The sequence below is a fragment of the Saccopteryx bilineata genome, chromosome 5, assembly GCF_036850765.1.
Source record: "Saccopteryx bilineata isolate mSacBil1 chromosome 5, mSacBil1_pri_phased_curated, whole genome shotgun sequence".
NCBI lineage: Eukaryota > Metazoa > Chordata > Mammalia > Chiroptera > Emballonuridae > Saccopteryx > Saccopteryx bilineata.
This window is the reverse complement of record NC_089494.1, coordinates 77,236,619-77,260,320: the sequence shown is the minus strand read 5'-3', so window position 1 is coordinate 77,260,320 and position 23,702 is coordinate 77,236,619. Positions and strand designations below refer to the sequence as shown.

Here is a 23,702-nt window from a genome sequence, read left to right as displayed (position 1 = left end):
TCCTTCTCTATTTCTTTATAGACTAGAGGGAAATCCAGTTTATCCCCACATTTTAAAGTCTTTTTAGAATACATTTTAAAATAACAAAATAGAAAAATAATTTGCTAATATCTGTTGCATACTTCATCCAGCAAATAATAAAGTTTCAATTATAAATCCAGAGCAAGATTGTTTGGTATAAGAATAATAGACACTTCTTTGTATTTTTGAGATAGTAAGCTAAGGACAGGAGGTTCACTTCAAATGTGTGATGCCTTGATTTCCACTACCTTGTAAGTTTTGTGAGTGATTTAGGACTATAAAGAGAGACATAACCTCTAACAGAGCAATTAGGGACACGGAACAGGCTAGTCAGAGGGGGATGAGGAGCAGGGCAGAGGGGATATATTTTTTGACAATTCACTGTTTTCTACTTTGTTTAATTCTTTTGACTATGTTAGTGGCCAATACTTTTGAGAGTGCTGGATTAAAGAAAATTCTATATGATTTTATATGATTCTGTACATTACAATTTTAAATTACTGCATAAAAGCATTTAGCATTTTGTTGACAAGCTTTCCTGTCTAGAAGAATTTCAAGCATGAGCTAATGTGGTGATTAATTTTTGATGTGAACTAAGAAAACTAAAGTTTCTGAGAATATGAGTGAGGAAAACTCATTTTATAATTTTGATGGACATATCTGCATTTTATATTCTGAGGAAATGTATTTGAGAAGGAGTATTTTGCTTTTCCCACTTGAGGTGAGCTTCAAAATTGGTCAGGCAATAAGCCCTGGCTGGTTGGCTCAGTGGTAGAGCATCAGCCTGGCGTGCAGGAGTCCCGGGTTCGATTCCTGGCCAGGGCACACAGGAGAAGTGCCCATCTGCTTCTCCACCTCTCCCCCTCTCCTTCCTCTCTGTCTCTCTCTTCCCCTCCCACAGCCGAGGCTCCATTGGAGCAAAGTTGGCCTGGGCGCTGAGGATGGCTCCATGGCCTCTGCCTCAGGCACTAGAATGGCCCTGGTTGCAATAGAGCGATGCCCCAGATGGGCAGAGCATCACCCCCTGGGGGGCATGCCAGGTGGATCCCGGTCGGGTGCATGCGGGAGTCTGTCTGACTGCCTCCCCGTTTCCAACTTCAGAAAAATACAAAAAAAAAAAAAATTGGTCAGGCAATATAAAAATTATTGGAGAGTTTTTTTTTCAAAACATGTAGCTCTTCTTCTATTAAAGTTCTCCTGAGACATCTGTGAGAGAAATCTGGACTTGCTTATTTTAAAAAGCTTACCAGATGATTCTGAAATATCATTTAGTTAAGGAACACCAGTTCAGTATATGCTAAGTATTGGCATAGAATGCATATGGGATTTAGATGTAAATTTGAAACATCAGAAATTAGTATTTTATTCATTGAGTATTATGTAACTGCTGTCTGGAGCAAATATTAGAGCTTTAGTGCTTTGTAAAAATTTACTTTTTTCATTTCTGTTCTAATTCAGAGCTTCATCATTGTGTGTGTGTGTGTGTGTGTGTGTGTGTGTGTGTGTGTTTTCTTTGTAACTAAAGACAAGAAAGGAAAAATAATATTTAGGAATCAAAATAGAGAAGAGTTGGTTACTGGCAGCCCACCACTGATGAATGAGTTATGAAACGGGACAAAGAAAGAGAACCTAGCAACTCTATCAGTGTATGTCAGTTTAAGAAAGGAATTCTGTCTTTGGGTATTAATTAACAAAGTCAAGGCAAAATACTATATATACATACTATGAATGCAAAACTACAAAACCAATGGAAAACTTCCCTGGTTCCCAAAAGCAGAGAATCTACAAAGTGGCGTTGTTCCTGCTGTGCTTTGCTTTTGTTGTTGTTGTTACGACATAGCCTCATTAAGCCTTCGGAGCTGGCAATTTAAACTTTGTGTATTTTTCTGTTTTTTGTTTTCTCAGGCAGAGAAGAGGGGAACTTAACTGCATGACTCATGAATCCTTTATGGTAGAATTAAAATTTTGCTGTTGGTTATTACAGAAACAACCTCAACTTTATGACCAGGTGTATGATTTTTCAACCTTTGGCCCCATCTCTCAGGAAGAATATCTGCAAATGAAATAAACAAAGTTGGCCCTGGCCGGTTGGCTCAGTGGTAGAGCGTCGGCCTGGCGTGCAGAAGTCCCGGGTTCGATTCCCGGCCAGGGCACACAGGAGAAGCGCCCATCTGCTTCTCCACCCCTCCCCCTCTCCTTCTTCTCTGTCTCTCTCTTCCCCTCCCAGAGCGAGGCTCCATTGGAGCAAAGATGGCCCGGGCACGGGGGATGGCTCCTTGGCCTCTGCCCCAGGCGCTAGAGAGGCTCTGGTCGCAACAGAGCGACGCCCCGGAGGGGCAGAGCATCGCCCCCTGGTGGGCACAGCGTCTCCCCCTGGTGGGCGTGCCGGGTGGATCCCGGTCGGGCGCATGCGGGAGTCTGTCTGACTGTCTCTCCCCATTTCCGGCTTCAGAAAAATACAGGAAAAAAAAAAAAAGAAATAAACAAAGTTTATATTTTGGCTGCATTAATGCAGAGAGATTTTCTTCTGCAGAAGCACTCAATCTGCCGACATGTGAAAGTGCAGTTAACTGCTGAAAACATCTGTTTTTGAATATCAAAGGAAAATGAACAAGAAAAAGAAGCCAACTCTAAAATGCCATACTTCATAGGCGGAGATGATCAGCTGGAGGATGTTTCCGGAATCTTTCTGAAGTAGCCCTACGGTAGCTCCAGGAATGAGTTTTGCATAATTCTGTAAACAAAAAAGAATAGATCAACCTTTGCTCATCATAATTGAGAAATGTCAAGTGTGGGGTTCTGCCTGCTGGCTGAGACCACCTTTATTTAACTGGCTGGGGTGACAGGTCTGAGACTGTAGTCCTGCCTCGTGCTGCGTCCAGCACTCAAGTGGGAAGTGAACTGGCCAGAGTGGCCACTGGGGAAATCTGGTGTCAGTGATCGCCTTAGTCTGGGGCTGTGATTTATATCACGACAGGAGTCAAGTCTCAAATAATATCACTTCTATAACATCCTCCATTCATGAGGTGTCCTTTGTCTCAAAAAATTCTGAGCATACTGTCAGGAACATCTTCTCATTTTTGTAACATAGCAGAAACCAAGACTTGGTCCTCACGGGCCCCTTAGCACTCTCAGGTGCCTTGTAAGTCATTCAGTTCAGGGGTGTTCATTGTCCATTGCTTGGTGGAGGAAAGGAGTGAATTATCGGCTGCTTGCTGTTAGCTGACCCTTCCTTGCGGCAATGAGCACTCTTTTAGGGATGGCAGCTGGGGCTGTGGTGCTGCCCTCATCACCACTGAGTCAGAGGCTAGCTCTACACTGGAGGCACTCTCTACCTACATTGCATCTCTTGAGATGTGGTTCCCACTCAAGTAGAACTCACGGTATGAGTTCTATAGCACTCCAGGTATTGAACATGGCTAGAGAATAAGGCATTGCAAAGAAGGGAATTTTCCAGAACCCTGAAAATCCCCTCCTTAAGTTTTATGTTTAAAAATATTTTTAAACAGAATGTTTTCTAAAGTGTATAGTACATACCCCTGTCCTCTTCAATAAAGACGCCAAAGCACACTTTGATCTTCTTCTTGAAGAAATAGAATCATACTTACCAATATTAACTGTAGCTCTATAATCATCAAAACCTTCTATAATCCATGGTCACACCCACAGCTAGTGGGCCCCAACTGCTGTGCTTTTGCTTCTTTGTTTTAAAATAGTTTCTATTCTCTTCTGTAGCTATAAGGTGTCACTTGCAGACCAATTTACTCATTTATGCTGCATCAACATATCTATTAAGTAGGCTTAATATGCTGTGGTATCAAAAAGAGACAACCACTCTTTCTGTCAGCTATGCTCTGCTAAGTTGCTGTGTGTTGTGCAATCAGAAGGCTGAATTTATTAAAATTGTACATAGAAAAGAGAAGTCAGCTTTGAGTGAAGGATTCAGGGCACCTCCTGTAGTTCACACATAGTATCCTCTCTTATTCCACAGAAGATTTAAGTAGATCAGGAAATACACAAAACTAATTTAGAATTCATATTTATCATTAATTATAATTGTGATGCTAAGTAAATAAATCAGGACAAAGGGAAGCCACAAGAGGAACAAATGAAGCCAAGGTGATGTCAGACCACTAGCATGTTCTCAGAGGCCTCGTGCACCTGCCCAGAGGTGGGCACCTGGGTGTAGGCCAACTTTCTCCACCCTTTGTATTAAAACGATGAACTTTGGTATTAATTTGTGGGTTTTGTAATGTTCCTCTTACTTCAGTGTTCATGACTGTTTCAGGATGAATTTGATGGAAATCTGAACCCTTGAGAGTGTCAATTGTCACTCTGCCTTGATGCTGTGTTTTGTTACTGAAGGGGCCGTGGATAGTAACCCAGGTAGCATTCTTCCCATTACTCAGTGCCGCACATCACTGCCCATCGACGGTGGGCTCCACTCTGTTTCCCTGAGCCAGGTAGAACTTGTCAAATATGAGGAAGGCACTGGTTTATCAATTTACCTTTTCAAATAAGCACATGGTCAGTGAAGCATGGGGCCTGTGGTTACCGGTGAATACCTAAATAGGAACTTCAATTCCACTCAAGTGGAAGAGGACTATGTGTAAATTTGACTAGTCCCAGAAGAGAAGGCAGGGGGAATGTTCAGAGCTTGACAAGGAAAGGTTTAGATCCTTCTGAGAAAGAATGTCAAGGCTCTTAGCTTTGCAAAACACTGCTATCCTTGAAAAATTTCTTGGTATCTCCGTGGCTGAAGTACAATGGGTATTCACCACAAGCACTAATTCCAGTGGCCTCCAGATTTTCAGTTAATTCTTGGTTAACAAAGCCAAATCCATCTACTTCCTAAAGCATAATTATGACCCTGCTTGTGGTATGACATTTGGCGTTTGGCTATTAGGACAAGTGGTTTAGCATTAATCATATTTGTTGATTGCCACTAGAGCCAGGGTAGAAAGGAGCTGGCAGCCGGCCACAGTACCCTGTGACAACACTGACAATTGTGAAGAGGAAATCATCAATTAATTTCTGGATGCTTATCCCCCCCACACACACCCCCCCAAAGCACTGCAAATAACTAACTAGAAGCATGGACAATTTGGCTTCCTGATCTAACACTGTAAAGAATTATACTTTAAATCTTGTAGTGTTATGATTACTATAAATATCATGTGTCAAATGCCTTTCTTTCATTAAATTCCTAAAGTGCTATTATAAATTGTCCTGATTAAACATGTTTAATGTTAGAAAAAGAATGCTTTTGCATGCCTGGATGTGACAAATTATAGCACTGTAACTATAAAAGATGACTGTTGGATATTAAAAATGGTGAATTCTAAAAACACGATGTTACATGAGCTGATGAGAAATACAAACCCCTATGCTTGGGCTTGAACTCTCTGTTATTTGTCCATGGATTATCCTAGTTCTAGATGTCCTCCCCTCCTCCTCACGAAGCCGCCCAGGAACTCTTGAGGTTGCTTTTTTTTTTTTTTTTACAGAGACAGAGAGAGAGAGAGTCAGAGAGAGGGATAATAGGGACAGAGAGACAGAAACGAAGAGAGATAAGAAGCATCAATTTTTTTGTTGCGACACCTTAATTGTTCATTGATTGCTTTCTCATATGTGCCTTGACCATGGGGCTACAGCAGACCGAGTAACCCCTTGCTCAAGCCAGCGACCTTGGGTCCAAGCTGGTGAACTTTGCTCAAACCAGATGAGCCCACGCTCAAGCTGGCGACCTCGGTGTCTCGAACCTGGGTCCTCTGCATCCCAGTCCGACGCTCTATCCACTGTGCTACCGCCTGGTCAGGCTTGAGGTTGCTTTTCTCATCCATGTTTGCAAGGTGTTTTTTTTTCCCCCTGATTCCCTTAGTTTTCTTGAAACTTCCTTCGTCAAGCCCTATCTCAAAAAAGATATTTCTTTGTCCAGAAGTCTGCATTTGCTCCCTGGATATCTCCTATCAAGGATAGAGGGTGAGAAATATACAGGGGGTCATTTAGTGCCAGGCATCAAAGGATACAGAAGAAAGGGCCTGAATTCACACCTGCACACTCCTATTCCTCTCAGAGACTGTCTCTAAATTCAGTGCTCTCAGTGTCTGGTTGGCAGAGCCAGCTGTCAGGTGTGCTTGCCCGTGTGGCTGAGGTCAGGGAGCCGCGCAGATACGCCCGCTGCCTCAGCTAGCCGTAGACAGGCTAGTGGTCGGCTTTCTCTTCGGAAAGACTCTGGCTGAGAATCTTGGCAAACCCTTGGCTGCTCTTGGTGCTATGTCAGCGTTCTCGCCCACAGAGGGGACAGCTCCTGACAGTGACCTTCCTTCCTGCTTTGATGGCACTTCCCACTGGGTTAACTCTCACCATCAGGTTCAGAGTCTGGCTGTGTTCTGGAATATAGTTTAGTATTAACTGTATCCTTGCTGAGCGTTTCGATAGGGTTTCTGCCTTGGAGGGTGACTCTGCTGAGTCTTTATGTCCTACTCTTGCGGCATTTCTGCTCTCGTCTCAAAAGGCCTTTCACCTCCTCAGACCCCTTAGCCACCACAGACCATGTGACTCATGCTCCTGAGCAGAGGGTGGGAAACAGAACGGGCTGCCATGTGTCTCTTAGCAACATTGTAATAAGGAATTTATAAAAACAAATATTTCCAGCAAACTGCTGCTCCTCCCTGGGCTCTGTGCTTGCTGGAGTCTGTGAAGCTCACAATGTGGAGGGATTTGATGCTCAGCACTACTTATTTTCAATGATTGACCAAGTGCTCTGGTCTTAAACTATACGCACTAAAGATATTTTGCTGAAATACATTTATTAAGAGGTTAGCTTGTTGAAATGAGAACCTGTGACACTAACTAATCTGTTTACAAATATTCCTCTAACCTCTCAAAGTATTTTTTTTTGTCATTGCCTTCTATCTCTTCAGTTTAGTGGCTTCTGTCTGTGCATTCTCTCTCTCCCTAACTTTAAAGGTAGTATAGAACACATGCACAGTGTTTTAAGTAACAAGTATGCAGTCCAATGAATACTTAGAAAGTAAACAGCACATTGAGCTGCCACCGAGATCGAGAAATAGAACATAATCAGCACCCTGGGCTCCCTTCCCTCCAGGGCACTGCCTCCCAGTCATTATCCCTTCCCTAAACCTAACCACTATTTTGGCTTTTATCATTATTGAAGTCATGAGAGATATCCTTGTTACCTGAGGGGGGAAAAATGGACTAAGTAGGACAACAAAAGCACTACCTATAAAGGAAAAGATTGAAAAATAAGACTTAAAATTACAAATTTTTGTTCTGGGGGAAAAAAAAGAATTTCTGTTCTGAAAAGATGCCTTTAAGAGAGTGAGAAAGAGCCAATGAGTGATGGGAAATACTGTAATACATGTGTGTGATTTGGCACCAGGATACATTTCTTCGTATCAACAAGGAAAAGCCATCTTGATAAAAATAGATATACAAGTGGCAAAGGGGATGTGAAAAATGTTCAAAATTATTAATCATTAGAGAAATAGAAACTAGAACCACAGCAACATGCCAGCATGAAATCACTAGAAGGGCCCAAAATTTAAAAAACTGATGATATCCTCACACACCTACAGCGGGGGCCTAAATTGGTTCAATTTTTTAGAAACTGGTAGTAGCAACTAAGGCTGAACATGAGCGCCTTATGACCTGGCAGTTCCACTCCTAGGTGATCCACAGCGGAAAGGAACCCACGTGTATGACAGTTCTGAGACAAACAAGTGCAAAGGAAGGCACTCATTTTTCCTCTTGTCAAGAGGATGCTCTTGGTCACCAAGATGTCGGCTACACTGGAGAAAGTGCAGGTAATTCTTAAAAGGTCTCAGATCTTTCAAGTGTTTGGCTACAAGCAGTAATCAGTTCCTACCTGGTTTCCTTCAACCTGGGGATGGAATCAGAGAGGTATATAATGGGGAAATCCCTCAGCACTCACAGCATTACCTGCCTCCTTCTGAATCTCTCTCCTTCCTCAGGAGTTGCTCCTAAGACCAAGTCCTCGTGAGCTGCAGTTTCTAATTTGGAAGGACTTAAAACAGGAGGTAGAGGTTCTCACAAGCCTCCTGATATCTCCACGCACCTTTGCATACATCCTCAGAAACCCAAGCTCTGAGAAGATACATTGTCATGGGGACTCAAGGACAGTGTTGGGGAAGTAGCAGGAATGCCGGGAGAAGGGACCACACTGCTCCTTGGGTCCACATAGCTCACTGCTCTTGTGCAATGAGCCACACTGCAGACAGGGCTAAAGGTGCCCAGAATGCTCCTCTTACCATCATCTAGGAAAAAATAACTAGATCTAACATTTACAATTAGCAGTGGCATCTCTTTCATTCCTCAAAGAAGCTCTATTATTTAGGTAATATTATTATTATCCCTGTTCTACTGCCAAGATCCTGAGGCTCAGGGAATTTAACTGGTCTGTGGTCATCTAGCCAGGAAGTAGCAGAGTTAGATCCACCTGCCATGCCCTAGAGCCAGATCTCTTAACCCGGCCACTGATGGGGGGTGCCCAATACTGGCAATGGCTGTCATGGTCTGCTGATGTGTGTGGCAGGTGAGCCTGAGAGAGGTTAATGAAGAAGCCTAACTTAACTGGAGGGATTCGTTTCCGAGGCCTGCTGTAACTAGTACCACAAACTGGGTGGTTTAGAACAACAGAAATTATTGTCTCACAGTCCTGGAGGCCACAAGTCTGAGATTAAGATGTTGGCAGGACCATTCTCCTATTGAAAACTGAACGGGTGAATCTGCCCTTGCCTCTTCCTAACTTCTGGTGGTCACTGGCAATCCTTGGTGTTCCTTGACTTGACTATGCATCACTCTAATTGCTGCCTCCATCATCACATGGTGTTCCCTCTCCTGTGTCTCTTCTCTTCTTCTAAGTATACCAGTCACATTGGCATAAGGGTCTACCCTGCTTGAGTATGACTTCATCTTAAATAATTACATCCGGAAGGCCCTATTTCCAAACAAGATCACGTTCTGAGGTACTAGGCATTAGGACTTTAACATACCTTTTGGGAGAACACAATTCAAGTCTTATCATTCTGCCTGAGTTCTTTTGGATTTTTAACCTTAAAAAAATTTTTTTTTATTGATTGATTCATTTTAGAGAAAGAAGAAGGGAGAGAAAGATGGGGGGTTGGAGAGAGAAACACTGATTTGTTGTTTTACTTATTTATGCATTTACTCGTTGAATCTTTGTATGTACTCCTGACCAGGGATTGAACCCACAGCTTTGGCATATTGGGACAATGCTCCTAACAAACTGAGCTACCCACCCAGGGCATTGACTTTTTAACCTTTAAACCCTTAGCTTGAGCTGGAGAAGTGAGCACCTGGCCCAGTCGCAGACTAATAAGTGGTAGAAACAGGTCCCAACTACAAAGCCAGTGCTCACTCGGCTCCACTAGGCACTGCCAGGTGCCGGGGCAAATGCCAATAGCGATGGAGGGTGAGGAAGAGTCTCATTGAAAATTCACAATAATAATGCTTTGTATTTATATGAAGGGGCTTAAAGATTATAGAACGCGCCTGACCTGTGGTGGCGCAGTGGATAAAGCGTCGACCTAGAAATGCTGAGGTTGCCGGTTCGAAACCCTGGGCTTGCCTGGTCAAGGCACATATGGGAGTTGATGCTTCCTGCTCCTCCTCCCTTCTCTCTCTCTCTCTCCTTTCTAAAATGAATAAAAAAAAAAAAAAAAAAAAAGATTATAGAACGCTTTCATACCCAAAGTAAAAAGAAAGGAAGAAAAGGGGGTGTGGCTATAATCACTTTCACACTGAAAGGCTATCTCTTGAAAATGTCGGAAGTAGTGAAACCATAGAGGTATTAAAAAAAATCTCCCCCAGGGGACTATATTGTGCTATTTATCTGGCCAAAGGAAAATAGGTCTTTGCTGGTGAAGCCTTGTTTTTGTCAAGCAGCATGCTTCTTCCAGGGCTGGGGACGGGCTTGGCTTGCTGAAATAAGTCCTTCTTCTGAGGGCTTTCTCCCCATGAGGTCTTTCATTCTTGTGAGGTTTTATTCGGCTGGTTCTCCCGTTCATTATCTGTAAGTGCAGGGCCCCCCATATTATGCAAAAGTTTACCTCCCGGCGTGACTGCGTTACTAGGACACCCAAGATTCCAGAAAGAATATGTAATTGTTTCTGGTACTGGGGTAGCACGAATGTCTGTCTCTGGGTTGCCTGATATTGGCTTTGCCTTCAGGCTTTCAATTGTCAGCATTCCGCAGTCAGGCAGGCAGCGATGGGAGTGTGCTAATTAGATCAGGTGCTCGATCTTGAAGTCGGCTCGGCAATGACTAGTAGTCGGCTTCTTCGGAACTTGGAGCACACCTGTCTTTCCCCCGTCTGGCCCGGAATGTAATTATCTTGTCAGCCGAGAAGCTGCAGCACACAGCGGAACACAGCTGAAGGAGTGCTCGGCAGCAGTAACAGAGTGATAAGGAAAGACAAATGGACCCACCATGCGTGACTGCTCCGAGACAAACAAGCGCAGAGAGGCGTTGGAGGGTGGAGGCTTAGAGAACAAAGAGGCTACATGGAGTATTTGTTACTGAGGATACCACAGATCATCTCTTAATAAGATTACTCTGCCTTTTGAGAGGAATTGCAGACCTTTGTTGGTGAATGCAAATCCCAAAGCTTTAGAGAGCTCTTTTAAAATGGGAAGCGATGCTGGATTCATTAGCATGCTTTTTTGCTTTGCAGACCCGATGGCAGGTAATAAAATTTTGAAGGATGACTACTAGGAACACAATGAAGGGAGGCAGGAAAGACAAAACAGGTGTATGTACAGGACTGCTAAGGAGAAACTGGCCCTTGCTACTTGAAGTGTGGAGGACAAGCAGCATCAGCACCTGGGGCTCGTGAAAAATGGAGAATCTCGGGCCCTACTCCAGACCTTCTGAATCAGTGTGCATTTTAACAAGCTCCTCCAGTGACTGCATACACTAGGAGAGATTTTGAAAAACACTGATGCCTGGTCTCAGACCCAGAGATGCTGATTTAATTGAATCAGGGTTTGGTCTGGGTATTGGGCTTATTTTATTTACTTTTTTTTTTTTTTTTTTTTTACAGATACACAGAGAGACAGAGTCAGAGAGAGGGATAGATAGGGACAGACAGACAGGAACGGAGAGATGAGAAGCATCAATCATCAGTTTTTCGTTGCGACACCTTAGTTGTTCATTGATTGCTTTCTCATATGTGCCTTGACCACGGGCCTTCAACAGACTGAGTAACCCCTTGCTCGAGCCAGCAACCTTGGGTCCAAGCTGGTGAGCTTTGCTCAAACCAGATGAGCCTGCGCTCAAGCTGGCGACCTCAAGGTCTCAAACCTGGGTCCTCCTCATCCCAGTCCGACACCCTATCCACTGCACCACCGCCTGGTCAGGCTGGGTATTGGGCTTTTTTAGAAAGTTCCTCAGGCAATTCCAAAGAGCACCACAATTTAAGAATTGCTGGTATAGAACGGTCTGTCCAGGAAAGGCTATGGCAATTTAGAAAATTAAGATGTCATGTTTTTAAACCTGTGTGCCCCTAATTCAGAAGGGAACCTCAATTACAATATAGTTCAATATTTTGTTGATATCTAAAACATCTATTCTCTGTTCAACAAGAATGAAAGCAGTGTTTTTAAACACAGTATGGCACCATGCTTACTACCTTTGGCCTACAAGATTGAGGGTCTTGTTTTAGCCTACCTCTTCCACTTTCTCTCCTTCTACCACAGCTCACATAAACTGACTAGCTCTTTCTCAAACACACTGAACTTTACTGCTCAGGGCCTTTGCACATGCCTTGTCCTCTTGAAAACTCCTCAACATTCAGGTTGCTGCTTTATAATTGTAACAGTGAAATGCTTGCTCTCTCTGACTCTATTTTAATTCTAGTCTGTATTTCTTCCTTGGATGTTAGGCTAATAGCTCCTTCTATGGATATGCTAATCAACTAGAAGAATTCTGCTTTATGCTTAAGTTTTTGCAAGAACAGCCCCTTACCAAAGATGCCTTTTCCAAAGAATTAGAGAAATACGTACAAAAATGACTGTTCATCAAAGATTTACAGGAGCTTCCAGACTGAACTCAGGTCAGCAGGGGTCAAGGGACTGGGGAACGAAAATATTTAGAGATTTTGCACTCTTCCTTGACTCTCTGTTCATTGCCTGGATGTCACATACCTCTTGTCCCACCCCTCTTCCCTTCCCTAGACATAAAAGAAGCCTGAATTCTCAGCTTTCTTAAAATGAATTTGTGGAAGCTATAAGGCACACTCATCTTTTCAAACTCAATTTCTCAATCAATAAACTTCTCCTCACTCCAAACTCTGATGTGTTGAACATTGGCCATTGAAGTGTCAGGCACACAAATCTTGAATTGGTAATATAATCCTTCTTGAAAGGAGTCCTCCCTAAAGATCCTATTAAAGTAACATCTCAATCTTTCCCATTCCATTATTCTCTATCCCTGCATATTAATCTTTTCCAGTTTTCAGTAAATTTTCTAAAATTTTTAGTGTTTGTCTTAAATATTCTATAGGACATACTTATACTAAAACATTATTAGTTGCTTATTTGAAATTCAAATTTAACTGGGCATCCTGTATTTTTATGTGCTAAATCTGACAATCTTATAGAAAAAAATATGCCAAGCCTGAATTCATGAATAAAGTGTGCCCAAACTGCTCAAGCTCAACAATATTTTCTGTCTCCAAAATTTCCAGTTTTCTTTTTGGTTATTCAATATACAGGGGCAACAAAACATTGAGCTATTGATTAATTAATATTGGCTCCTTTGCAGCATAGTTTAGGCCCTTTCAGATAGGCACAAATTAAAATATATGATCCTCCCAAACTCTTCTTATGTCCAGGGGCTAGCCCTTTTACTTGTCCCTAGTGTCTTGACTCTGTAATTGTTTAATAGACTCTGCCTGCCATATGCAGAATGCTTGCTTGCAGTTAGACTCCTGCATGACAGTCCCAGCCGGGGTGAGCTTCCTTTAAGCTTAGCTGTAATTTGGACCCACCAGAGTGGCTAACTGCAACTGTAGGCAAGACTTCAGGTGGTATATGGGTAACTGAATTCAACAGGCATGCCTGCAGCCTGTGGGCTCTGAGATAGCATAAGGAAGGGTAATTACACAGCTTTGAGCACCTTGCAGTACAGAGAAGAGCCTTTGAAGAAACTGAGTTTGTTCACAGATAGAGTCCTCATCAAGGAGGCAGTTTCAGGGATAAGAAAACATATACTAGAAATAATGTGTTGGTTCTGTTAATCACATGAAGATGTAAAAAAGTAGCCCAGTATCATGGGGATATGTAAAAGATCACCTGGTAACTAAAAATGTGTGATTGTGATGTTCTGGAGCTGTTGGTGGGAAGAGAGCAAGTTTGCTTTTACTTGAAAGCAGACACCCTGTTAAGTATAGCAAATACAGCTTTCAGATTTGGTAGAATGACCTTGATTTCAGTTAATGTTATTCTTGTCAATAAAAGTGACTGACATATCACTAAATGCAATTTTTATGACTTTATAAGACTATAAATGTATAAACTCATTAAAAAATGTGAACACACTTAATATGTACAGTATGGTGTCAATTATGTTAAAATATATAAATAGAAATATATATATAAATATATGCAAAGAAAAAAGAGAGGACTTATCCTAAAATGTCAAGAATGGTTAGCAATGTCTGAGTGGTGAGTTCTGAGTGATCTTTATTTTCTTCTTTGGGATTTTTTTTGTATCCCCACTATTGTTTTTCTTTCAAATAATGTGTTACTTTACCATTAGGAAAAGTAACTTAGCCTGATCTGTGGCAGTGCTGTGGATAGAATATTGAGCTGGAATGCTGAGGTCGCCAGTTTGAGGCCCCAGGCTTGCCAGTCAAGGCACATATGAGAAGCAACTACTATGAGTTGAGGCTTCTCCTCTCCCCCTGCCCGTCTCTCTCTATCGATCTATCTATCTCAAATCAATAAATAAAATCTTTAAAAAGAAAAGCAATTTAAAGTGGTGGTTTTTTGGTGGGGGGAGAGTAGTACATATCGTCAGTAGGAGAGTAACTGGTACAACCACTTTGAAGAGCCATTTGGACATACCCAGAAGAACTGAGTATGCCATTCCTCTGTGAGCTGAGGATTTCACTTCTAGAAATGGCTCCTCATTGGAGAACAAGTATGCAAGGGTGGGCACAGCTGCAACATTTGTAATGCTGCTCAACTGAAAGAGACTGGATGCCCTCAGTTGCAAAACGAACACTTTGCAGTTAATGCATACACTTAATGGAATATGGATAGCCATGGAAAAGAGTAAACAAAAGCTCTACATATCTCCACGGATAAGCTTCAAAAATGTAACACTGAGTACAACAATGTGAATGTACTTAATGCCACAAAAATGCATAGTTAAACATGGTTAAATTTTATTATGTATATTTTACCACAATTAAAAAACAAAACAAAACATAACATTGAGTCAAAAAACAAATTGTAGGAATAATAGGAAATGAAATGTGTAAGCCAAAACAATGCAACTATTTATGGCTGTATATATATTTTTAGTAGTACAAAAATAAACATGGGACTAATAAACATGAGTTCAGCATACTGAACTTATTGCTATGGAAGGAGAGAGAGGGTGGGGTCAGACAGAACTGGGTGGTTATACAGCAGGCAATGGCGTATGAAGTGTTTATTTCTTTAAAAAATCTGAAGCAAATATGGAGGCAAAATGTTAAGATCTGAGAAATCTGAGTAGTAGGCATATGGATGTTGAAGACATTACATACTCTATTTTTCTGTGCACTTGAACTGTAGTATAACAAACCCACAGCCTTTGTAAGGCAATGTGTCCCCTTCCCCTCCTTTGGTTGGAACTGTAGGTAGTGATTACCACAGACAGGAGCTGTTTCAGATGGTTGGCCAATGACGCCATGCTCCCCAGCCTGTTTTTACCAATCAGAGTTTAAATAATCCACAAGGCAGAATCCAAATGTCTCCCTTTCTCGAGTCCACACGTTTAAAAATATCTGTATTTGTCTAAATTAACAGTAACATCAAAGGACCCTCATGCTTACCGGCTTTGAAGGACTGCCATTTATACGAATTTTACCTATCAGTTCTTCTGTCAGGCAGCTCTGCTCTACCCTTAGGCTCTGGGCTTTCGCTGCTCAGTGGCTTTCAGTCAGTTACTTTAACGGAAAGGCTGCTTCTCCCATAGTCCAGTAGCTAGAAATCAGCATGTTCTTTCACTACAGCAGTCCAGGTTCAATTGCGCCTTACCTAGTGGTTGGTGCTGTGAACTCAAACTGCCTAGGTTCAAATCCTGGCTCTCTAATGCAACTTGCCACATCATTTTGAGTTCCATAGCCATAAAATGGAGATTAAGTGATAAAATGAGTTAAAATACTTAACACCAGGCTGCCACCTAATGAAACCTCAGCAAACCTTCCCTATTATTCTCATAATCATAGTCATGAGAATTAATTATAATTACCTCCGGCCCTCAGTTTCCACTGCCATAATGTGAAGGGTTTCGTTCAACACTATGGTACTGTAGTTAATGATTGCCAATTAATTTTCTGCCCTTTCTAATAAACAGAAAAGAACAAAAATATTGACCATATGAAAACTCTAGCCCTTCAGCAAATCTTTGCCTTGGGGGAGGGGGTCTCTTTCAGACTGCAATTTCTAAAACGCCCTTATCCTGTTCTTTAAGCAAATTATAGGTCTATCAGTCTCTTTAATGGTCTATGAGACTTACTGAGGTGGGCATTGTGTCACTCTCTCCTCTTTTGTCAAAGACCCTGATTCTTAGGAGGAGCTCATGAAATGTTTGATGGATGGAAGAATAAACAAATGAATGCAATCACTGTTGTCTTGGTTTGAATCATATGCTAGACATTCTGGGTGTTGTGTAAACCTTGAAATATTTAGGCCTCGTATAGATGAAATCCTATGTTATATTTCTACACGAGTTAACTTGATAGGGCATCTCATTAAAGCCTTACCTTAAACCTGTATCTTCCCCCCCCCCCTGTATTTACTATCTGGATTATGAGCCTTTGAGTTCTTTAGGAGAAAAGTACTGAGGGGAATCTAAGGGGAGCTGCTGATGACTTTTCATGATTGTGACTTATGAATTAGACTGGAAAATACTTCTAACACATTTGCCTTGATAATCTGAGGACATGAGATTTACTTCCAAATCCTCCCTCTCTGGGAGAGGTTTTCATTCATGAGGAAAGTGTAGGCAGCTGGCTCAGTCTTTGTTCCCCAATACCTCAACTAAAGGAAAATAAAAATCCTTTTCCATTACACCTGAATTAAAAACAATTTAACAAATCCATGGATATTTCTCATGATCCACAAATTTTATTTATATTCTTAGATGATTTTTTATTTTTATTTATTGATTTTAGAGATACAGGAAGGGAGAGAGAAAGAGAGAAACACCCATTTGTAGTTGCACTTATTCATGCATTTATTGGTTGACTCTTGTATGTGTCCTGATCAGGGATCCCAGGAACCTTGGTGTATCAGGATGATGCTCTAATCAACTGAGCAACCTGGCCAGAGCTTGGTTTTATTTATTTATTCATTTTTATTAAGTGAGAAAAGGAGAGGTAGAGAGGCAGACTCCTCATGCGCCCTGACTGGGATCCACCCGGCAACCCCTGCTTGAGGCTGATACTCGAATCAACTGAGCTATCCTCAGTGCCTGAGGCTCGTTCTGACAGAGTTATCCTCAGCACTCAGGGCCGATGCTTGGACCAACTGAGCCACTGGCTGCAAGAAGGGAAAAGAGAGAGAAGGCAGAGAGGGACAGGTAGAGAAGCAGATGGTCACTTCTCATGTGTGCCCTGACTAAGGATCAAACTCAGGACATCTGCACGGTGGGCCAATGCTCCATCCACTGAGTCAATGGGCAAGGGCTAGTTTTATTTTTAATAAAAGTAAAAATCTGGAATACGCCATTATAGGATGCAGTTGATAGGATATAGAACAGCTTTCTAGACCGGACCTTGAGGTTAGCTCTATTACAGCTAGGTATGTTTTATTTGTTCAAAGACCTTTAAAATTCATGGTGGTTTCCCCACTCCAGGCTGAGTCATTGACTATTAAAGCTGGAGTTCCATGTATATGTGTGTTTTGTGGAAATCTCAGGCCAGAGATAGAGGGATTTTCATCCAGTCAAAATTGTTCTTGATCATTTCCAACAGCAAACAGTATAAAAACAAAACAATAACAAAACAGCTAACAAATAGCAAAAGGATCCAGTTTTTGTTCTATCTTCCTCACTAATTTCTCTGCATCCTTTCAACTCTCTTTGTTGCAGTGAAAAGCTCAAAAGATTAGCAAAAAGGAAGAGAGAAAGGGTGAAATAAAAATTTGATTATTGATTCCTGAAAAAGTGGAACTTGTATATGGTTGGCGCTTTTCACAAGCTACAAGAGAGCATGTTATGACTATTTTTTATGCTTGTTTTTAGATATAACTGCCCACAAAAATTAGGCGATATTTTAAAATGAATATGAAGCAATAAAAAAAGAAGCATTTGACTTTTTTTAAAATTAAATTAGAACATCAGAAAAGCAAATGACAAGCCACAGAAAGTTGTTCGAGTATGTAAATGAGATGCAAAACCAACTTTTATTTCATTGGTGAAAATGCACTGTAGAGAAGGCTGAAAGCACTGGAGTATCTGCACGTTCCCGGATCACCTGATTTTTGTGAGCAGTATAGTGACCATGACCATCAAGAGGTAGGTAATTGCTCAGGAGTTGTCCTTTCATGGACTAGTAAGGAAGCTCTGGAGCTTTTCCAGTAGGTTGGTCCTAAGACTGATGGCAGAGTATTTCTTTCCTCTCTGGTGCCATCTGGGTCAAAGTGGGAGAAGGTGGGAGGGGCAGCCAGGGCTGCAGGGATGGTAGTGGCAATGGGTCAGCACCCCACTGCTTTTGTAAATGGGATCCCTCAACCTTGACAGGTATTTGTCACCCAAAACTCCAAGTCCTTATTTAGAAACTTTGACTCAATTTGAGAAAAGATGAGGTGGTTGCATTGCCATTTTTAAGAATTCATTTAATAAATTCTTATTGAGAATCAACTGTATTTGGAGAATTGACCTAGAGAGATAGATGAGCAGAACTCACCATTCTCCTCCAAGAGCTGATAATCAGGGTTTTTATTAACCTCCAGAGAGCAGGTTCCTGTGGTGCATAAAAACCTGCTTGGGTCCTGTCTCCATGCTTTAGACCAGGGGTCCCCAAACTTTTTACACAGGGGGCCAGTTCACTGTCCTTCAGACCATTGGAGGGCCGGACTATAAAAAAACCTATGAACAAATTCCTATGTACACTGCACATATCTTATTTTAAAGTAAAAAAACAAAACGGGAACAAATACAATATTTAAAATAAAGAACAAGTAAATTTAAATCAACAAACTGACCAGTATTTCAATGGGAACTATGTTCCTCTCACTGACCACCAATGAAAGAGGTGCCCCTTCTGGAAGTGCGGCAGGGACCGGATAAATGGCCTCAAGGGGCCGCATGCGGCCCGCGGGCTGTAGTTTGGAGACCCCTGCTTTTGACACATCACTCTGTCCTATTGGTGGTTGTAGATGTCACTGACTAAACTAGACGTGTCTGTTACTGATATATCTTGTTTACTTTCTAAGTGCTGTGTTTCAACATTATATCATAAAGACTGGGTCATGTAATAATTATTGTTATTAATTTCACAAAACTCGTATTTTCCAGACAGATATAGACATTATGAAGGATATTTTAAAGTCTTGCAAATAATCCCAGGTGATTAATATATAATATGATTTGACAATGTAGTAAAAACAAATTGCTTTTTATCTTAGTATCTCACTAAGGAAGAAAGACTAGGCAAATTAGATAGTTGGAGTTTAGTAGCTGATATTATCTTAATGTAAATTAACAGTAAACATTTGAAAACTACAGAGGAGATTAAAAAAAATTTTTTTAAGCTTGGGTAAATTTAATCCTGAATCAAAATGGTATTTAGCACTAGAATGTAATATACTACCTACTGCTCAGTCTATTATCTATCATTATCTTTTGAACCCTGTAATTGGAGAAACAGGAAACTATTCACAATAATAACTGTTCAAAATCATCTGTTTGTGGGAGTCTGGGGTGCACACTGCAGTCATGTTGAACTGAAGGCAGAACTGCTTACTTCATCCTTTCCATTGTTTGCTCATCTGTTACCACAAAGTACAGAAACACTACACACCTGGGCAGTCCAAATCATTCTAACAAAATTACTGAAGTCAACAGTCATTTTCCCTGCATTTTATGAATGGGCAACATAAATCTTATTTGCTGCAAGACTGGTGCCATTGAGCCTGACCCATGCCCTGCTTAGGGGGTATGCATGTAACTATGTTTAACACAGAACTAGGGCAAGCAATTTGCCCGCTGGAATTTCCATTAGACTCAACCACTTTGTTGCTTTATTAATCCTAGCGCTGGTTTTATTTTTCAGTGATTTTTTGGTAGTTATGTTCCTCCATCACATCTATCTAAACATCAGGCTGCACAGGGCTCCTATGCACATTTAAATCTAAGAGATTTAAGTGGGAAAGCAACACAGGCCATTATTGGTCTATTTTCAGTTTTCATTATCAAAAAAACAAGACATCAGCATTTTCATGCTGTGTGAAGCCTTCAGCGTAGTGCAAGGTTGCTGTTATTATCTTTAGACCAGGCTGCCGCCTGCCCACAACTATTGCAAATGGAATGGCGAGTCCAACAAAATGAAAATAAAATAACAAAAGGACTGGGTCAGAGTGGGCTGCTGACCTGGTCTGCTGCATGGCTCCCTGGAAACGCCCCTTTCAATTTAGTGGAACCTGGCTGGTAAAGACGACAGAGCATGACAGAACATAAATTTGCCTCATAATAAGATTAGTAGGCTGGCAAATAAGTGCCCTGCTGTTACATTAGCGGCAGGCTCAAACTTGGTGTTTTCCATGGAAATGATCATTTTCTTTGCAGCAGGGAAACTGTGGATGCAACTAGCTTAAATCTACTAGCTTAAATCTGACAGGTTCTGTTTTGCCATGTAGTTATTTTTCACCTTCCTGTCTTTCTAATAGCAGTTTTGAGGAGGTGTATAAATGAGTTTTGAGTCTTAAAGACTATTACCAGCATGAGTTATAGGTGTTTATGTTCATGATCACCAGTCATGTTTTCCTGACTCTCCTTTTAAGAAAAGTTATGTGCAAGCCCTCCTCCCACTTCTGAACAGAAGCCCTGCTGTGGAGGAGGTGTTGAGACCCCCAGGGTCCTCTCACACTAGCCTTAAGGATCAAAGGCAGAATAGACTCACTATTGTATTTGCGGTATATTGCAGCTCTCCTACTTAAAACCACTGGAAACAAGTATCACATACTAAAGACTCTTAAGAAAATGCCCAGATCAGGTGAACCCACATGGTCTCTGAGTAGAACAAAGGCCTCAAGTATGTAGCTTGATTGCAAGGGACTTGCTTAGTTTTCAGCAGAAGGCAATCTCACCTGGAGTACAATACCCTCCTCTCATTAAAAATGCAAGATAGGATCTTCTCCTGAATCCTTGCTAAGAACCTGATGCAAGTTCATGGGCTCCACTGCGAGTGACATTTAATCAAAGCCTCTGTGAAGTAATCTCAGAGTTTCCTGAGCCCTGTAAAGTCACCAAGCTTGTTGAGAGGTCCTTTCAAAAGGAGTCGGAGATCAGACTCTGAATTTAGGTATATTTAAAGCTTCTGCAATAGAGTTCAGAAACAATTTAATGCACACCTATTTTCTGTGCATTTTCTAGGGCCCAGGCTAGAGACTCCTTGCCTCTCTGTGACATTGCTCACTAGGAATGGATCATTTGCTAGTATCCCATTTCTTAGCAGTTTGACATACTGTTTTCTTTAAGCTGAAAGCAACCACAGAAAACTTCTGCATTTGTGTATGCATTTTACAGTAGATGCCTCAGTTTGTGAACATTATTTTATCGAATGAAACATTTTTTATGCAGCTGGTGCTTCCATCCCAAAGCTTGAACTGCAAATCCAGCTGCTTTAAAAAGGAAATTATTTTTGGCCCAATTTAACAAGTTTTTCTTTCAATTTTTCACTTCTCAATAACTTGAATTGTCTCTTATACACACATACACACACACATATATAAACACACATAAAATGTATCTATCCATCTATCATATATCTATCTATATCTCTATCTATCTATCTTTCTATCTATATGTATGTATGTATATAAAGTATCTATTTTGCAAATGTCAGAGAATTTAAAGTCAATTCTCCTCCCAATCTCACAATTTTCTCTGCTTTCTGTTGACTCCTTCCTTAATTGGTGAAATAGTTCAAGGAAACATAGACTACTTTCCATTAGGTGGGTGGTTCTATGTTTATTGATACTCTTTTCAACTTACCTTTTCACTTCCATAACTGCTTCTCCTTATTCTGCCATATTTGTTCCCCACTCCTCTCTGTGCCTCAGTATTTATAGTTTAAATTGCAAACAGTAACTATGTCTACTTGCCAAGGATCCGGTATATTCGGCACATGTTAATGACTTTCTAATGGATTCCATGCATTACACTCAAGAGTTAATGTTAAAGTTTCACGCGGAATGATCTCCTTGAAGGAATTCCCCGAACTATGTTCGCTTACCTCATATAAATGAACTTGTTCTTGGGTTACGGCAAAGATCAGTAACACGTTATTTTGAACCAGCTTATCAATGAGTTGTCCAATTGTTGGATATTCCTGAAATTAACATATTGATTTTAAGTATTATCTTAACAAAAAGCATGCAAAATGAAAAAAAGGATGTTTCTTTTCAAGATATCTTAATGAGTTTGGCATTTCAACGCTCACAGGCATTATTGTGTCTATCACTCTAAATTAAACAAATTCACAATTAGCATTATTTACTTGACTGGCTTAATAATTGTTTCCTAAATCTTGTAAATCCAGTTAATTCCTAAGAGTCAGTGCCTGTCAATGTGGTATGTTGTATTTATGCTCTATTACTTCTAAGATCACTTGAAGTTTATTTAGTGACTGTTAGTGTGTCAGAGTTTTACATTTCTTCTTCTAGGTGCCACTTGCCAACAGGCTCGAATTGGAGGAAATGTTAGAGTGACAGAAGTAGTAGTTAGATAGTGTCGGATGTGACCGGGTGACGCTTGTAGCTCTGAAACTAATACTGGAATCGCACGAGGTAGGATGAGAGCGAAGAGGAGACAGCCCGCTGCGGAGCAACACTGCCATTCCTGTGTTTGTCTGACTGGAGACATTCCTGTACCGATTCTGGATTAGGTCGTACTGCCTTCTTGATGTCACTAATTAGTTTTATGGGATCCTGTGATATTTTAACGGGACAGTTGAGAACACGCTGTACTTCTGTTCTATTGACACATCATTCCCAAGTGGTATGGATACTTTCAAAAAGAAGGATGTTATTTATTATCAAATCTGAAGATTGCCTTTATTTTCCAAGGCTGAAAAACACACAGCACATTTGCCTCTTATATGAATCCAAATGTAGATAATATCGAAAGAGAGAAAACTCAAATGAAAGAGTAGCCTGTGAACAATTAAACTAAGGATTTGTCAATGATGTCTGAAATCAGCCAAAGTGGAGGTCACTCCCTGTACACTAATTCGGCATGTTCACCTATTCTCAGCACTTCAGGTAAATGACCCAACTGCATCTCTGTCTGTGTAATACATGCTTTCCATGCCTCTTGGGTATTTATTACTAGATATTGGCAGAATCAAGATAATATAAATCTTCCTGAGTCTGACATTTCCAGTCTCCTCTGCTGTTCAACTGCCAAAACATTCCTCATCCGTCATCCTTAAGCATGAATTCTTCCAATGCTAACCCCTCTTTATCTTCACATGTTTGCAAACCAGTCAACTGCTATGTACGTGTAACCAGAATCATACCACATAGCCCTGCACAGGTAGGTGAATATGATTTTCTATTTGATCATCAGTTTGGTTTAATTTCCATAATTATCTTGTAAGTTCTTCAAGGCTAGGAACCATGTCCTATTATTTTGTAGCCCCAGAAACCTGGCCCAGTGTTGAGTACATGGGAAATGCTCAAAGGACCCACTGGGCTATGCTACAGGTAGAAATGAAAATAGCTCATGGTTTCTGTGCATTTGTAGAAATTCAGAAAGAATGGCTTGAACATTTATTAGATGAGAAGTTCATGTTAAACAACAGGTTTGCTTCTATGGTCCTGTTTTTTCCCCCCAAGACATCTATTAAAGGACATTTGAATAATTGCAAAAACAAACAAACAAACAACAACAAAAAAAAACCCGGGGGATTCATTCCTCACAATTTTTTTCTCCTTATTGGCTAAAAGACAAAATTAGGTTACCCTCATTGATCTCGTAATATGGGAAGACAGTTTATATGATCAAAGAATATATAAGTTTGGAAAATACTATTAAATAAAAGTTAGAGGAAAACACTCATTTTGAGCCCTGGCTGGGTATCTCAGTTGGTTAGAACTTCTTCCAGACACTGTTGCAGGTTCGATCCCCAGTAGGGCACATATAAGAATCAACCAATGAATGCATAAATAAGTGGAAC

The 23,702-nt window shown here is 40.9% G+C and overlaps 1 protein-coding gene across 7 annotated transcripts in view; it reads right to left on the bottom strand.

The window, feature by feature from the left end:
• The window catches only part of ITGB6 (integrin subunit beta 6), a 175,479-nt gene that overhangs the window by 47,430 nt on the left and 104,347 nt on the right, over positions 1–23,702 (bottom strand). For all 7 annotated transcript variants that reach the window (XM_066280391.1, XM_066280394.1, XM_066280392.1 and 4 more), the window contains 2 exons: positions 21,759–21,854; positions 2,666–2,755 (listed from right to left, as the gene is read on the bottom strand). In XM_066280391.1, the coding sequence (XP_066136488.1) occupies positions 2,666–2,755; positions 21,759–21,854 (186 nt within the window). The remainder of the gene's footprint in view (positions 1–2,665; positions 2,756–21,758; positions 21,855–23,702) is intronic.